The sequence below is a fragment of the Stegodyphus dumicola genome, chromosome X2, assembly GCF_044657685.1.
Source record: "Stegodyphus dumicola isolate Sdum_Otavi_A_Nest chromosome X2, ASM4465768v1".
Classification (NCBI taxonomy): Eukaryota; Metazoa; Arthropoda; class Arachnida; order Araneae; family Eresidae; genus Stegodyphus; species Stegodyphus dumicola.
In genome coordinates this window covers 54,852,267-54,869,988 of record NC_140781.1, presented here as the reverse complement: position 1 = coordinate 54,869,988, position 17,722 = coordinate 54,852,267, and the positions used below count along the sequence as shown (strand labels likewise).

At 33.3% G+C, this 17,722-nt stretch overlaps 1 protein-coding gene across 1 annotated transcript in view; it reads left to right on the top strand.

The window, feature by feature from the left end:
• LOC118181128 (uncharacterized) overlaps positions 1-17,484 on the top strand; it is a 91,443-nt gene extending 73,959 nt beyond the window's left edge. Inside the window, exon 6 of the mRNA XM_035350202.2 lies at positions 9,417-17,484. Within this exon, the coding sequence (XP_035206093.2) occupies positions 9,417-9,551 (135 nt within the window). The 3' untranslated portion in view covers positions 9,552-17,484. The remainder of the gene's footprint in view (positions 1-9,416) is intronic.
• Positions 17,485-17,722: the final 238 nt, after the last annotated feature.

Sequence of the window (17,722 nt, the reverse complement as noted above, 5' to 3'; positions counted from 1 at the left end):
GGAAAAACACTACGACAGCTCTGAATTTTTTTTTTTTTTTTTTTTTTTTTTTTGGCTCCATGCACCCCTTTGGCGATTGCTAGACGATCGTTTCTCCCCTTTTCAAAATGAAAAATACCATACATTTATTTTAACTTCGATGATATTTTTAATGTGTTTTATAAATAAATTCAAGAAAAAGTATAGAAAATGTTCATAAATACCAAAACTTGAATAAGAGAAGGTTTTATATTCATAAATTAAAACTGAATACTTAATAAATAAATAAAAAAGCTGTCTGCATTCTTCTTTGAAATTATGAAATTCCACACCCCAGGGAAGAATCCCCATTTGGGTGAGAACCTCCTACTTCGATGCAAAGCCAGTAATGTTAGTATGAATACTTCACTCCACCGGACTGCGCAAAGCTAAAAGATAATAAATCGGCTCATTTGAGTTTAGTTTCAGATTTGTATGTGCATATGTATACAAAAGGTAAACATCGTGTTATAGCAGCCTAAACCGTTTAAGCTATTTCTGTTATAAATACTTGTGAAAAAAATATACAGAACAAATTTATTAAACTGTTAGACAGACTTCGAATATATTTTTTGTATTGGCTTGGTAATAAAGCTAATTTGTATGTTATAATTAATTAGCATATCAATAATCATGTCAATTTCTTGATGATACTTGTTTAAGTTACTAGTATTTTATTAATTCTTATTGGCTTGATTAATAATACTAAGCTGATCCAAAAAGTTAGTGCCGTTAGCGCATATCTCTCGCTCATCTGACCGCACGAAGGTGGCGCATGCACGTAGTTACATTGTTCAACTCGAAAACGAATTACCCTAGTCATTTTGTTTGTTTACATTAATGTTTAAGGTCATTGTTTGTTGGTAATAACGTTTAAAACAATCAATCGGACCGCTAGCTGGGAAATAAGAGCCATTATCAAGTTTTTGAATGCGAGAAATATTCGAACGTAAAATTTATCGTCAAATAAGTGAAACGTATGAAAAGAACGCGATGAGTGAAGGTATGGTGCGAAAATGGGTTAGGATGTTTAACGAAGGAAGGAAAAATGTGCATGACGAGGACGCCATCGTCGATTACAGAAGAACTGGTGCGCTGCATCGACAAAAAAGTTCCTTCCAACAGGCGTTTTATGATTTTTGATTTATCACTGCATTTTCAAAAACTTCACGATCTTTATTGCACGAAACCGGAACTAAATATTTGCACTACGAAAAACTGTGTTCGCGATGGCTACCGAAAACATTAAACGGAAAGGCATGGCAGCAGCCTTGGAGTTTTGGCGGCGTTATGCTATAGATAGAAATGATGTTTTTAAAAGGCCTGCCACAGGCGATCGATGTAACATGGATTTGTTACTAGACACCTGAAACGAAACAGCATGGTTCCCTGAAACCCAAGAAAGCAAAGCTACCTCTTTCTTCATGAAGAAACACGTGTGCCGTGTTTTGGAACTGTTGTAGCGAACGCCTGCCTGAACTTCTATTTTATCCTGCAAAGTTTTGTTTCCTCTGTGTCCGAGGAAAACAAAATCTGGAGGCGGAAGGAGTTAGTCTGTAAAGAACGCTCCTGAACTCTACTAGAAAGACCTATGATGCTCTTGACTAGAGAGAACGTCGTTAGCAAACTCCTCACACTACGAGTACTATAATTCATTTTAACACCTTATGTAAAGAACTGTGAATGGCAACGACTTAACTGACTAATACGCATGCGTAAAGAGATGAGATTTCTGTCGGACGCCTGTCAGTGAGAGAAGAGTTTTGGGAAGCTCCGCCAGCGAGCTGAGGTGTGGAGACTTTGTTTATCGAGTGATGACGAGTACCATCTTCGTTAACGTCTCTGATTGTGTCACCAGCTCGGATATCTACTAAAGTTTTCTAAATGTATTAATGTTGTATCTGTGATATGTTGTGTTATTAAAAAGTGATGCATCACCACTATCAGTGTTGATTCCGTTCCCACTGAATCATCCACGACGTCACAGACTAAGAGAAATAAAAAAAAAATTTGGAGGTTCCACCGAGATTTGTGTGACAAGAGACCAGGTATGTGTTCTCCACAATATTCATTTCCAGGCCTGAAGTGTATAATGTAGTTATTTATTACTTATTCGGGAAATCAATTCCCAAAGCAGAAGTAGCACATCAGTGCATAAGAGTTTTAAACACTCAATGTGTTTGGTTTATAGTATATCTAACAAGATATTTTCCTTTTGTGGTATATTCGGGAAAACATTTTCCCATTAACACGTAGCACATCAGTGCATTTTATAGCACGTCAGTGCATAAGAGTTTTTTTTAAAACAATCAAAGTGTTGCATTTATATATCTAACGAGATATTTTTCCTTTGTATGATAATGGCGAAAATCCATTCCCGTAAATAAACAGCACATCAGTGTATTTATGTTTAACGTTTCGTTATAAATTGGTGTGATAGAATCTGAACTGTTTATTTTGTGTATACGTGAAAGCACATCAGTGCAATATTGCAATTTTCATTTCTAAGTCATTAGAAGAAAATTTATGTTAAATTCTTGTGAAAGAAATAAGTTGTTGAAGATATTAAAAACTTGTTACTTTGGTTTTCTCATGAAAGCACACCAGTGCTGTATTTTAATATGATGTGTTTTTTCGGATAAGTAGAATGTTAAATTTTTATCATTTCATTGTATAAAAATTATAACTTTGAGCAGTAAAGAAATGTTCTAATAGTGTTCTAATTTAAACCTGCGCCTATCGAATTTACGTAGTAATTGCGTTGGCCATATGGTTGCCAGCGGAAGTAGCTGTCATGAAAACGAGAGTTAATTAAAGGTGTTTATATTTATTGGCGCCACTCTGGTTTTTTTTCTGTCTGGCTGTACTAAATGAAAAGAATTTATTATTTTTTTATAAGAAGTATTCAGTAAGGTTGTTTATTCGTTTTATGTTTGAAGGGAAATAAATCCACAGTGATTAATGCTTTTATTAACCTTTTATTTTTATTTGCCTAACTTTGTAAGAAAGAAGAAAAGTTGGTGTTTTTTTTTATATATCTCTGATATATTTTTATGTGTATTATTTGTGAATAACTATTTGAGTTCTTATTTGTTTTGAGCAATTATTTTTGTGAAAATGGCATTTTTGGGAAAAGCTAAGAAAAGGGATCTATTTCTTGTCGCTTCAGAACTTGGGGAAATAGCTTTAGAAGATATGAAAGTAATAGATTTAAAACATTTAATAACGAATAGTAAAAATTATGAGGAAGAATTTGTTAAAAATTTGTTAGAACGTATTATGACTGATAGGATAGAAAAGGAAAACTTAGAGAAGCAAACAAGAGCGAAAGAATTACAGTTGGAACAGGAAGCTAGGGAGAGGGAATTTCAGATACTACAACAAAATAAAGAAATTGAAAAGCAACAGTTAGAACTAGAATGCCTTAAAGCAAAACAGAACACTGAATCTGCTAAACCTGGAGGTGAAACGGTATTTAATCAGAATTTTCAGAAACTAATGCCCAAGTTTAATTTAAAGACTGATGATATCAGTTTATTCTTAGAACTTTTTGAGAGGCAAGCTAAAGTTCTAAAATTGCCGACGGATCAATGGGTGTCATATCTCATTGGTGTCCTTCCGGTTGAGGTAAATAATATAATTGCTAGGGAACCTGAAGAACAGGCTAGAGATTACCAACATATTAAAGAATTACTACTTAAAAGATTTAAATTAAGTGCGGAGAAGTTTCGGCAACTTCTTGTTAAGACTCAGAACAATTCGGATTCTACGTGGTACGATTTTTATCACGAAATTAAAACATTTTTAGATGGGTGGCTCAAGGGATTAAAAATCGAAACATTTGAGCAACTCAAGGATTTAATGTTGGTAGATCAGATTAAAAGGCGCACGCCTAATGAGTTTAAGGAACATTTTATAGATGAATGGGCTACGATCACTTCACCAAAACTGTTGGTGGGTAAAATAGAGGAATTTGAAGATGCGAAAAAGACGATGGTTGGGAAAACGAAATTGGGTGAAATGAAAACGAAAATATCAGGTAGACAAATGGGTGTTTTTCAGTCCACTGGTAACGTTTTCAAAAATAGAAAAAACCCTCAAGGTACACAATTTAAAAAAGATGATGATGCACGCAATGTTGGGAAAAAGTCGGACTCGAATTTTGATAGGAGAAAAAGACTCCAGTGCTATGAATGTGGATCTTTTGACCATTTACGTCCTCAGTGCCCTAATTTAAAAACTCAAAAGGCAGATTTGTATCGGATCAGCGGGAGATCAGAGAAGAATCTGTTAGATCCCTATACGTTAAATGGAAGAGTAAATGGTTTTGAAGTACCTATTCTAAGAGATACAGGAGCAACTGTAGATATTATTTGTCAGAAATATGTAGACAGAGATAGAATGAAGGGGGAACATGTGTGGGTTCGACATTTGTTGGATGATCATATGACTTGTTTACCTGTTGCTGAAGTAGATATTGAATGCGATTTGGGTACAGTAACCACCAAAGCAGCTGTTATGGGAGACCACTTAGACCAAGGACGATATATATTAGGCAACCAGACAGCGGCTCTTCTCAGAGGAACTGAGAAAAATTATTCGTCGTATGTCGGTAATGTTAATGCGGTCGTTACTCGATCTCAAGCACGACAATTAAAGGAAGCGGAAAATTTATGTGAGACGAATCAAAATTCTGAGCAGAATGAGTTAGAATTGGAAGAGGAGGACGATGTTCATGAGAGGTCTGAAAACAGAGAGATATTACCTCCTGTCAACCTTTGTGTCCCCACAAGTCCTGCGATTCAAATAGACTCAAGTACTTTTATTGATGAACAACCAAAAAATAAAGAACTTGCGCCTTTATTAGAACTAGTAAAAAGCGGAAGTAAAACAAGTTATGGGATTAAAAATGGGGTTTTAGTAAAAAAGAAGGTAAATAAGTTAGGAGGAGAAGAACATTTAATTGTTGTTCCAGAAAACCTCAGAGAGCAAATTAAAGCAATTTGTCATGAAGGAACTTCAGGTCACTTAGGAGTTCTGAAAACAAAAGACCGGTTACTAAGACATTTTTTCTGGCCAAATTGTTATAAAGACATTGAGGAATTCGTTAAAACATGTGACTCCTGTCAACGTGTAGGAAAAGCAAGTGACAAAAAGAAAGCACCGTTGGTAATAGTACCTGTGATATCGGAAGACTTTAGTAAGGTTAATGTAGATGCTTGCGGGCCTATGCCTACATCTACTGAAGGTAATAAATATCTTATTACAGTTATGTGCTTAGCATCTAAATATCCTGACGCCGTCCCGGTACCGGATATAACGTCGAAATCTGTTGTAAGTGCACTCTTGCAGGTATTTAGTCGGATGGGTTTTCCAAGGGAGGTTCAAACTGATCAAGGAAAATCTTTCATGAGTCGCTTAACCGTTGAATTTTTGAAGAGGTTTGGTATAAAAATTTCCAGAAGTTCGGTTTACCACCCCCAGAGCAATCCTGTAGAACGGTTCCATAGGTCAATAAAAGGGGTCTTAAAGGTATTATGTATTGAAGCTGCCCCAAACTGGGAAGTACAATTACCTGCCGCTCTCTTTGCCCTGCGGACAGTAACGCATGATAGTACAGGATTTAGTCCAGCTGAGTTAGTGTACGGGACCAACCTCAGAACACCTGTCGCATTATTGTATGAGAATTGGTTAGATCCTCAGGAAAAAGAAGATACCGTAATAGAATATGTTTTCGAATTAATCAATAGGTTAAAGAAAAGTAGAGAATTAGCTAAAGAGAAAATGGAAGAGGTGAGAGATAAAAGGAAGAAATGGTATGACAAAAATGCCGTGAAAAGGGAATTCCAGCAAGGAGATTCTGTATTAGTATTAGCAGTGAACCAACCCCATAAACTCGCTCCTCAATGGAAAGGGCCGGGAAAAATAGAGAAAAGATTATCAGAAACAAACTATGTGGTTAGTTTTGAAGGGAATCAGGAAGGGAATAAAGTGTATCACATCAATATGTTAAAACCTTATCATAAGAGACCTGAATTGTTGAATATGGTGCTCCTTGACAACGAGGAGATAGTTGAACCCTCGGAATTAGAGGAGGATTTTCCTTATATGTTAACCGACCCCAATGTGTTTGATTTTAATGAAATAATAGCAAAAGATAATCTTAAAGAAAGACTTAGTGATGAACAAATCCTGCAGTTGGGAAAGTTGTTGGTAAAGTTTTCTGCTATATTTTCGAATATTCCAGGAAAAACAAATTTAGTCGAACATGATATCGAACTAATCAGTGACAAACGCGTACAGCATAAGCCTTATAGAATGACAAATCGACAGAACGAAATTCTTAAAGTCGAGATTGAAAAAATGTTAAAATACAAGATTATTGAACCAGGACCCTCTGAGTATACTTCACCCATGATCCTTGTTGAAGCACCAGGTAGGGATCCTAGGCCGTGTATTGATTACAGAAAGTTAAACGAAATAACGCGTACTGAGTTCTATCCGATCCCCAATATAGAGCAACGTGTTGAAACTGTTGCAGCAGCCAAATTTATCACCTTGATAGACTTAACTAAAGGTTATTGGCAAATTCCGCTGACCCCTAGGGCTCAGAAAATTGCTGCATTTGCTACAAATTTTGGTGTATATAGGCCTTTGCGCATGCCATTTGGGCTTAAAAATGCTCCTTATTATTTTAGTAAAATGATGAGCGAAATATTGTGCGGATGTGAGAAATATGCTACCCCTTATTTAGATGATATTGCTATTTTTTCTGAAACGTGGGAGGAACATTTACAACATTTACATGAAATTTTAGAAAGAATAAGAAAAGCCAATTTAACTATTAAACCCTCCAAGTGCAAGTTTGCACAAGAAGAAGTGCAATATCTCGGTCACATAGTAGGTCGAGGAAAACGTTCTCCAGCAGAACTAAAAGTCGAAGCGGTTCAAAATTTTCCTGTTCCCACAACTAAAACTGAGATTAGAGTTTTCTTAGGGTTAGCTGGATACTACAGACAATATATACCTATGTTTTCTGCTTTAGCCGCACCTTTGACAGATTTGTTAAAAGGGAATAACAAAAAGGGTAAAATTGTTTGGAATGATGAATGTAATGAATCATTCAAATCGTTAAAAGAAAAGCTATCTAGTAGGCCTGCGCTACATGCACCCGATTTTTCTAAACCATTTATACTACAGACAGACGCATCAGATCAAGGATATGGTGTTGTTTTAGCCCAAAAGGATGATAAAGGAGAAGAACATCCCATATTGTATCTCAGTAAAAAATTTACGGATAGTGAGCGGAAGTATTCCACCACTGAAAAAGAGTGTGCCGCAATTCTGTATGGAATAAAAAAACTGAAAGGGTATATAGATGGGCAGACTAAATTTTCAATTCAAACGGACCATAATCCCCCAGTATGGCTAAAAAATAATGCAGGTAGAAATGGTCGATTATTACGCTGGGCCTTAGCCTTGCAATCTGATAATTTTACGATACATCATAAAAAGGGAAGTAACAACTTAAATGTAGACTGCTTAAGTAGAAACTCTGTACATGCCAGTTAAATAGACTAGTTATCATTTCTTTTAAGTTGTCTTGTTATTTGATTATGTATATTGTATTTTTTTTAAAATTCATACTATATAGTAAATTGTTAGCTTTATTCTTAAAGACAAAATTTCTGTGTTGGTTTTTCATATATTGTATATGTATTGTTATATGTAGTTTTTATGATGGCCTGGTTATGAGAGTGGAGAGCCTTTGTAACAGTGTAGTTTAAAATTAACTGGTAAAATGTTGAACAATCTGTATTGAAACCAGAAACTGTGAACTGTGAAGGTTTACTTCTCCTGTGTCCGGAGAAACAAAAACTGGAGGCGGAAGGTGTTTGTTTGTAGCGAACGCCTGCCTGAACTTCTATTTTATCCTGCAAAGTTTTGTTTCCTCTGTGTCCGAGGAAAACAAAATCTGGAGGCGGAAGGAGTTAGTCTGTAAAGAACGCTCCTGAACTCTACTAGAAAGACCTATGATGCTCTTGACTAGAGAGAACGTCGTTAGCAAACTCCTCACACTACGAGTACTATAATTCATTTTAACACCTTATGTAAAGAACTGTGAATGGCAACGACTTAACTGAATAATACGCATGCGTAAAGAGATGAGATTTCTGTCGGACGCCTGTCAGTGAGAGAAGAGTTTTGGGAAGCTCCGCCAGCGAGCTGAGGTGTGGAGACTTTGTTTATCGAGTGATGACGAGTACCATCTTCGTTAACGTCTCTGATTGTGTCACCAGCTCGGATATCTACTAAAGTTTTCTAAATGTATTAATGTTGTATCTGTGATATGTTGTGTTATTAAAAAGTGATGCATCACCACTATCAGTGTTGATTCCGTTCCCACTGAAGCATCCACGACGTCACACTGTCAAGGAGTTTTGTTAATGGCTAGAACGAGGCACAGCAATCAACGCTACAGCTTCTGTAAGACGTAAGACACTGAAAATATTACGCCTCGCAATACAAAATAAAAAGCAAGGACTATTAACTTGTGGTATTGTGTTTCGTGCATGACAACCTGCGATCGCATACAGCACGCATAATGACGAAGCTGCGTGATTTATTCCTCTGGGAAAAATTCAGTCACCCTCCTTATACTTTGGACCTAGAGCTATCCATGATTGTTTTCTCATCCCAAGAAATTTATTGCCGGCTAGTTCGGTGCAAGTGATGATGAGATCAAGGTAAACCTCCAGAAATGGTTTAGGTCTCAGACAGCCGAACTCTACGAAGCGGGTACGTTGTTATTAGTGCCAAGATGCCTTAATGACACATGCTTTAATTCTCATGGTGAATTTGTCAGAGGGTAGTTTTAAGGTGTGAAAAGTTTTATGTAATAAAATGCAAATGAAAACAAATTACTAATCTTTTTTAATAACCAACCGGTATTTACTTTTTGAATGAGCTTTGTATTATCGATAATATCGTTTTTCGAAATGTTAGAGCTCTAATAAACAAGTTTAAAGGTTTGAAAGGAAAGAGACTTTTTTTATCATACAGTATAAAGGTAGTTCAATTTTTAATGGCAATGTGCAAATATTCGACGCTACTATTGCAAGCGTTGTGTTAAAATTTGACTTTTTGTTTCGTATACAGATATGAAAAATGGAAAACAATATTCAGTGTTTGAATAGGCTCATGCTTTATCTACTGATTGCATTAATGTTTTAAAGTCATAGATAACTTTCCAAAATATAATGACATTAAGTTGTTAAAGACTCTTATTTAAATACTAATATCTGGAGTTTAGTTCAGCATGTAAAAATAAATATTTTATTTTTAAAATTGCAATACCAATGAACGCTGTTTAATTTATCTTGTTTTACTCTACGCAGGATTCATCTGAGAGAAGAACTGACGCTCCAACTACTCTGACCAACGGCCCAGGATCTCCAACGGTGGTTGTTGCGAGTGGCAAAGGTCCGAGCAGAGCCAGTGCTTCTAACACTACAGTTTCTGCCAGAGTCTGAATTATAATTCCCGAATTCTATAATACAAATCACAATTTTTTTTCCAAATGTTTGATGATAGTAATAGAATTATGCTAATTTGAGATTTTGAGGAAAGATAGTTACATACTGCCAATTTTTGTATGTAGCCAAAAAATTGACAGGTTTTCCCATCACTTTATTTTTGGTAAAATTATTTGATGCCAGATTACATCAAATTTTTTATGCTATATTTGAATAAAAAAATATAATTTTGCCCTTTAAAGAGCAAGGAACAAACATCTTAGTAATATTTGAGATGAATAACTCTATATTTTAATTTGAAATTTTCCGTATGCCTTTAATTAGTACCTTTCTTTTTAAATGTAGTCATCTTTTATTTCATACTAATAAGGAGAAAATTGGGGAAACTTAAAAACATTGGTTTTACCTTGGTAATTATTAGATTTCTTTATCATATTGTTCGCGGCTGTAGAAGGTGACATTTCGAGTTATTTTATCTAGATCAGATCATTTGATTTAAGATAAATATTTTACTCGGCTTTAGCAAATGCATACGGTCTGATGTAGAACATTTATTTCCTTTCAGTAATGCGCTTTCTAGTATGTCTAATTTTAGTTAGCTCTAGAGAGTGTGAAATATAATTTGCCCCTGACCAGTCTTCGAGATATTATATCAAGTCCAACACGTGCACGTTACACGTGCAAGTCCAAAATAATACCGTCACGCTTTATTGAGATAGAAGCAGCTTAAAATGCGATTCCTAATAAATTTATATCTTTCCGTTGTATTTTTGGAGTTTGTTCTTTCAGAAAATATATAGATTTTGACATATCGTTACAAAATTAGTATTCTGCATATTATACTCTCTGCAAAGAAGCTAAACGTCCTAAAACTGGAGTTGTTGCTCATCAAACTACAGTATATGCGTAATTTTGTTACAGAGTAATGATAATTTGTGTTTCTATTCTATGTCCAAAAATACAAATGCCTATGCCACGGTTTTCATATCAATGGGACCATTTTAGATTTACACTGAATATGGTCAGTCAAAATAATCATATTCTATAAAGTAACCCTTTTGTAAAATATGGTGGAAAAATGTAAAATACGGAGGGTGATGATAAAAATAGTTGTTGAGATCAAAAACAAGGAAAGACGCGTAAAGAGGTGGGAGAGGTGACGACAATGTATGCTGGTTTTGCACCATTATGCCAAAATAGAAATAAGCACAATACTCACATTAACTTAATTCCAACAAAAAAGGAACAATAAGTGATTTCATCATATCCCTATTCCCAAATTTTTGATGTTTCACATATGTTAGTGAAACTTTTCCAGTTAGAATTAATTTCTGTAATGCGCTGTTTAAATGCACAGTCAGTTTAATGCATATATCTCTCATTCATTATTTGCAGGGTCGGAATGCCATATAGGTACGGAATTGTTCACGTTCTTCAACTGTGTAATTAGATAACTTAAGGTAAAGATTCTGATGACGTATTGCAACTTGATTCCCTGCAACCAGTGATTACGTTGCGCGTAAATTTTGTAAGGAAGTAATATTTACGGTGCGGTAATTATTAAGTATTAAGATAAGCACTCTAGAGTTTTAGTAAACCTCTAGCATGTATGCTTTGTAAATCCTTGTATTTATGATATCAGATATTGGTAAGATATCCAGTTCAAATTTTATATTCTCTACTAGTATATGGGAGCACATCTAGGGTAAGTTTTTTATTTTCGTAAGACTGTATTAGAATTTATGCAGTTAAACAGTCAACTGAAGCGCTAGGCCTAGTAAAATGTCCAGTTTTAAGTGAAAACCACATAACTTTACTCCTAATATAAATGTATTTCTTACGATAGGTACAGGAAGAAATAAGCACTTTGTGAGTAAATTCCCTTGAATTCACATTATCGTTGTTGAAAAATTGGGTTGTGCATCATGAAAATGTATAATAATTGTAACGAAATAACGTATTAATTAGCGTATATGCGTATTTTACGAATTACGTTAAAAGGTATATAATCTAGGATATATAAATAATTCTGTAATAATAAAGGTGCTCTGCTTATATTTTTTTATATTTTTGACAGAGTGTATTGAGAGAAGTTTTACAGTTTCTCACAGAGTACGGGTTGTCATAAAAATTATTCCTCCATATATGAACCCCTAGCGGCCTATCCGCTCAACCAATCGAAAAGAAATTTCAGACATTGCTATTTGAAGATATGGGTTAGTGATTGTGATGATTTTAAACGGTAGAGCTCTCACGGTTATGGTTACTGTGAAAATATTTCTAAATTTTTGAATGGCAACACCCTGTTCTTTTTCCTGCGCAAATTGATCAACACATTGAAAAACTGAACGATACACGTATGAGGAAAAACATTTGCGAAGAAGAACATTGTACAGGACCAGTGACAACACAAACGAGCAGAGGGAAAAGAACTTTTATTGGATTTCAAGTTTTCAAAGGGCTCATTTTTGCAATGATAATGCATTGGATGCGGAAGGTTGTTGACAGCAATGACGAACGTGACATCGCAGGAGTAATCTGTATAACTTCATGTTTTAAAGCACCTTTGAATTTTGACAAATCTCGCGGATTTGATGAGTGCACCTTAGATTTCAGATAACCACAGAACCAGAAATCCATCATAGTGAGGTCGGGAGATTTCGGTGGCCACGAAACTGCAAAGCTACAGAAGATGACTCTATCTTGAAACTTTGTACACGTTGAAAACTTCTAATTCCAAAAACAAGTTTTTTCTCTGTCTTCTCTTGTGTTGTCATTAGTCCTTTACAACGCTGTTCTTTGTAAATGTTTTATGCCAACAATGTTCGTCACGCGTGTATCGTTCCAAAGCCATTTATGATTTCCGATGCACTGATCAATTTGCGCAGGAAAAAAGTGGTTGTTGTCATTGGAAAATTTCGAAATGTCCGTAGTCGTGAGAGCTCTGTTGTTTTAAATCATCACAATATGGAGAGCATTCCTCCGAATAGTAGCATCTTAAATTTCATTTTGATTAGTTGAGCGATTAGGCGCTAGGGGTTCATATATCGGAGAATTTTTTTATGACCATCTTGTGAATGGAATGCAATTAGACATGAACTCGCAAAATAATCCTCACTGAAAATTTCTGCATCCGAATTTTAATCAGATTATTGTAATTGTCAATACATTCAACTACTTAAAAGATTCTAGAACTGCCGAACATTTTAGTCTCGGATCTAAAAACATGCTGTTGCAATTCTTACGACTTCAGACTTCAAAATGAGTTCCACCCTCACATCTAAACCATTCAAGTTCAATCTTCTATTTTTTAATGTTTAAAGAGGTACCTGCTTGAATATCATATTTAGTAACCCATGGAAAATTACTCTTTTCTTTCTTAATTTTTGTCTGCGGTTTAAATAGTATAAGAATGTCGAATGAAATAGTATAGTATAGTATGTAAATAGTATAGTATGTCGAATGAAGTAGCAGTTAACAGAGTTAACAATTAGCTAATTTTAGGAAGCTGGTTGTCAATACATAGATTTGCATTTCGCGTATAATTGTCATCATTATAGCCTTTCTTTCAGTTTCTTTTGTAGACATCTGAATAAATATTTTCTACCCGCTCAAGAATAATAAGTAACGTTTCAAGAGAAATATTTATGAATAAAAAGTAAAATTGTGTTCTACATTGATTCACCTTGGGAAGATGGCAAAAAATGCTGCTTTCGCAACTCTTATCTTGACCTAAAGAAGAAATTTAAATCATAGCAAGTTAAAATGGATTACAGAAGCGTTTTTTGTTTCGTAATTAATTCTTAATAATTCTTAAATTATCGTAAATAATTAAAGAATTATCGTAAATAATTCTTTAATTTGTTATAAAACATCATAAATGTCAGCAACTAATTGCTAAGTTTGTTATAAAAGCTTAGCAACAACAAAAGTTCCTTTAGTGTAATGAAAGGACCGTTGTTCACTTCAGATTTCATTTCTAAATGTTGCATTCAGGTTTATTCAATGACTCAAACTTATAGCAGTATAGTAATAACTGTTAAATATATATAATAGAAAAACATGAACTACATTTTCAAGTTTAAAGTTTACAGAGATATATAGAATTTGTCTAAATGAAGGATATGGGATTAGAAGGCAGTCTTGTACTTGAAATAAATTCATCAAATCTTCATTCTACATTTACATCAGGAGGCCTAAGATCTAAACCAAAATTAATTATATCTTTATTTACTATACATAAAAGAAGAAAATTGAGATAATAAAGATAGGCACATTAAACTTAACGTATATTTTAATTTTTTTATATTTTCCAAAACATAAAGTCCTAAATCTGGTTTCAAAGAATATTTAGACTTGTCATCCGATGTTGAAAAATGGCTATGTAACAGATTTCAACGGTAGAGGATTACTCTCTGAACTAGTAATGTATTATTTCAAAAGCTTAAGTTAAATTTAAATAATAAACAGATAAATCGTAATTAAAAATAAGATTAATGTGCTGCTTAAAGTGATTTATAATGTAAATTCGAAATTGTTATGAAAGATTTGTACTCCAAGATGCAATCAAGTTTGCTTATCTGCAAATTTTTTTATGAGAGATTAATAAATCATTTATTAGAAAATTTATTTCTTCTCTTCAATTGATAGTTTATGAGTAAGCGTAATTTTAGCGTTTAGGAGAAAGTTAGAAAATATTAGATGAAAGAAAAAGTATGTTTTCCATGGTCTACAAGCATAATAATTTTAAAGCAGAATTTTACTTCACTCTGAGGATTATCTACATTGCAAATTTATGGTTTCTGTCATATGCTTGAAAAGAAGAGTCATTTGTGTCAAAATACATGCATGTATGAGCCATGACAAAAACTGAAAATGTTACATAAGAATGATTTGAAATTATTTCCTTTTGAAAATTAAAATTTTAAAAGTTATTTGACTAATGGTATTCTGTTACATGACTGTTAAATTAAAATATATATTAAACTGAACTGTCGAAATATACCTTCATTTGGTGTATTTTATCTATTTAAGAACCGGAGTATGTACGCACAAAGAGAAAACATAACAATTACTACCAGGCATTTATTCTAAACGAACTTCTAATTTTAATTTTTATGAACATGAGGAACAGTTTGCGAGTACATGTGGTACAATCTCTTTATAAGTTTTAAGCTGTTAAAATGACTTCTAGAATGTTTCAGAAAGTTTTATGATCTCACGCCTAATGTGTGCAGGATATCTAACGTTTGACTATTACATCATTATTCTTTCTGAGGAAACTTATATTAAAAAGCAATATTGTATGCGAGTAAATTGTTCAATAGAATGAGTTTCTTACTTTCCCTCAAACAGTTCCCATGAAGTGATAATCTTCAGAATACAAGCTATATGCTATTAATAATTATCCAATTTAACATGAAATGACAACAGATGAGTTGAGTAATAAATGTTATTCTCCCAGATGAAGGAAATAATTATGGAAATCTCTTTCAAACCTTCAGCTAGATATGAAAAATTATTAACTAGATATGAAAGTTAAAATGTATCAATTAACGAATAACGAATTGTATTTCATTGTAAAGGGATTTATATTCAGATATTACAAATTGGAGGTTCGAGCAGAATAGAATGAAAGCTAATGGTATTTTATATAAAGAACTGAGATTATCACATTCTGAACCTCTAAATATAAAAAACATTTTAAGCTCTCAAATGAGAACTTAATTATGCCCCAAAGGAAAGTTTCTGAAATAATAACTCATTCTTTCAACAACGTTCTGTAACTTCTAGTTATTTGTATCCCTAATGTATTTGGATACTGAACTTGCCTTCAAGGCATATTTTGATAAGCTAAACTTATTACAATAAGGATGAGATAATTAGGAATTATGAATATTTTGATAATTTCAGAAGGCTTTGGAATTTTCTGAAAATTACATAATAATGCTTTAAGATATCCTATATATAATTAAAATATAAGGTTTAGAATAATCGGCTGGTAACTGTATACGTCAACAGATTTCCTCAGAATTACATGCTGTTGAGTGCGATAATAATTCTCAGGTTAAGTTATCAATCATAACAGTGAGGAAGTCTGAACTTCATGAGGATGCATAAGATAGAATGATCTAACACTTTCTTTTGTCGAACTTTGTTGTGTTGACATACACATATTTCACTAAACTAGCTTCATAAGTTACAATGATTTGATGGTTTTTCTTATTTCATTCTTCTCGTGATATTATCAAAATATAAAATAAAAAATTTGATTGAAATGTTATGGGTGCAAACAGCGAATAGTAACCGTAAATTAACAGAAAACTGATATACAGGTGCATGTCTCAGACAGAAATAATGTGAAAGCTGGAACTGGAGCTCAATGTTTCAATCACTTTCAGAGACAACTTAGATATCCAACACATTTATGGCGTGATGGAGTAAGGCTTGAGTTTCTGCTTACAATGTTATTTAAGTAATTTTTGTACTTCAGAATGCCTGGTACATGTGGACCGGGAATTGGTATATTTCATTCAAAATTGTTAATTACCTTAATATGAGGGTGTAAATCCAAGGTCTAAAAAAAGAAAAAAAGCTGAAAACATAAATCGACGAAGAGGATGAGATTGGTAATCCCAGTGTTTCTCGAAAGTTCTGCTTGATAGCATCTTAAAATGCTAAGAACATATATTTATTTATGATTGAAATTTTATCTGATTCTGAGCTTTTTAAAGTATTTTTTCCAGAAATTTATATTTCTAGGCACTATGCGTGACGTTCATGCATTGAGCATATATTAAAAATATCAGATAAAGTTAATAGAGTTTCACTACCCATGTATCTTTCATATTTATCGCTTATTTCGAATGCCTACGAAATGTGTGTTTTAGACATTTAATGTAAAATCTTATCTGATACGATACTTAATACATGTATACATATAAACACTTTTATTATATACTAACTTCTTCTTCCTTTACATTCGCGTTTCCTTGGTAACTCCACTTTCACGTATTTCAACTGTTTCAGAAATTTAACTAAGCAAATTTGTGTGATCATCTTGTAATGCCTTTTTGTAGTAAATTATAAAGAGGTTAACATGTAAAATTGTATCAGTGCAATGAAAACTAGATATCTTTTCCCTCTGCTGGCAATTATTTTACGCCTTGTCTAAATGTTTTATTCTGAATAATTGCTTAAGTTTTATAAATTCATCAAATTTTCTTGATAAAAGTTTCTTATCTTTGTGAATATATATAAAATAATTGTGAAATTAATTATTTCACTCATTATCACTATTGTACATACTTCATGTGGACTCATATAACCTTATATTTGACTATTTTTTACTTCAACTGTTACTTCATTTTCACTAATACATTTATTTGAATTCTAAAAACCATATATGGCACTAGCTTTTATTATGAATACTAAAGTTAATAATTTTCAATATCTGCATATTATACTTAACTGAAAAGTTAATGAACATACAACAGGCAAGATTTTTTTTGTAAATATTGCTATTATACTGATGTTGTTTGAGTTATCTATATGCAATTTGTGCGCATTTGAAATAGGCATTCAGTCTAAATGTTTGATTAATGTTGAAAATTTATCCCAAAATGTTTTTGTGAAATTGTTCGTTATATAGTTTGTCAATTCAGCCTTTGTACGTGATTTATATATTCTAATATCTAATGAACATTAATTTTTATCCTTCGCTTTTGCTTGTGTTGTATTTTTTTCATTCTCGTTATTACTGATGGATTTAAAGGTGCGCTGGAATCTATAACCGCGAAGAAACTGGGACCAAGCTAATGACCCTGCACATCAATGCACACCTGTACAAGAAAACTTTTAGAGTTTTTATACTGCTTTTGCACATATTTCATGTACAGTTTTCAACCCTGGAATAAAAGATTTTACTCTATGTTGTATTTTTAACTTTACAGGTGAACTATTCCCACTTAGAATTGTTTTTGGAAGCCAATTTTATATGGTCATTTATTATGCATTTTGATAGGCGCTTATGAGCAAATATAAACAACCAAATGTGCTAAAAAAAGCTATTTTAACAAAATTAAAAGGGAATATACTACAGTCAGTATTATCTATAAAGGTAAAAAAAATGTATTGCACAAAACACTTAAATGCTAATTAAAACTGCT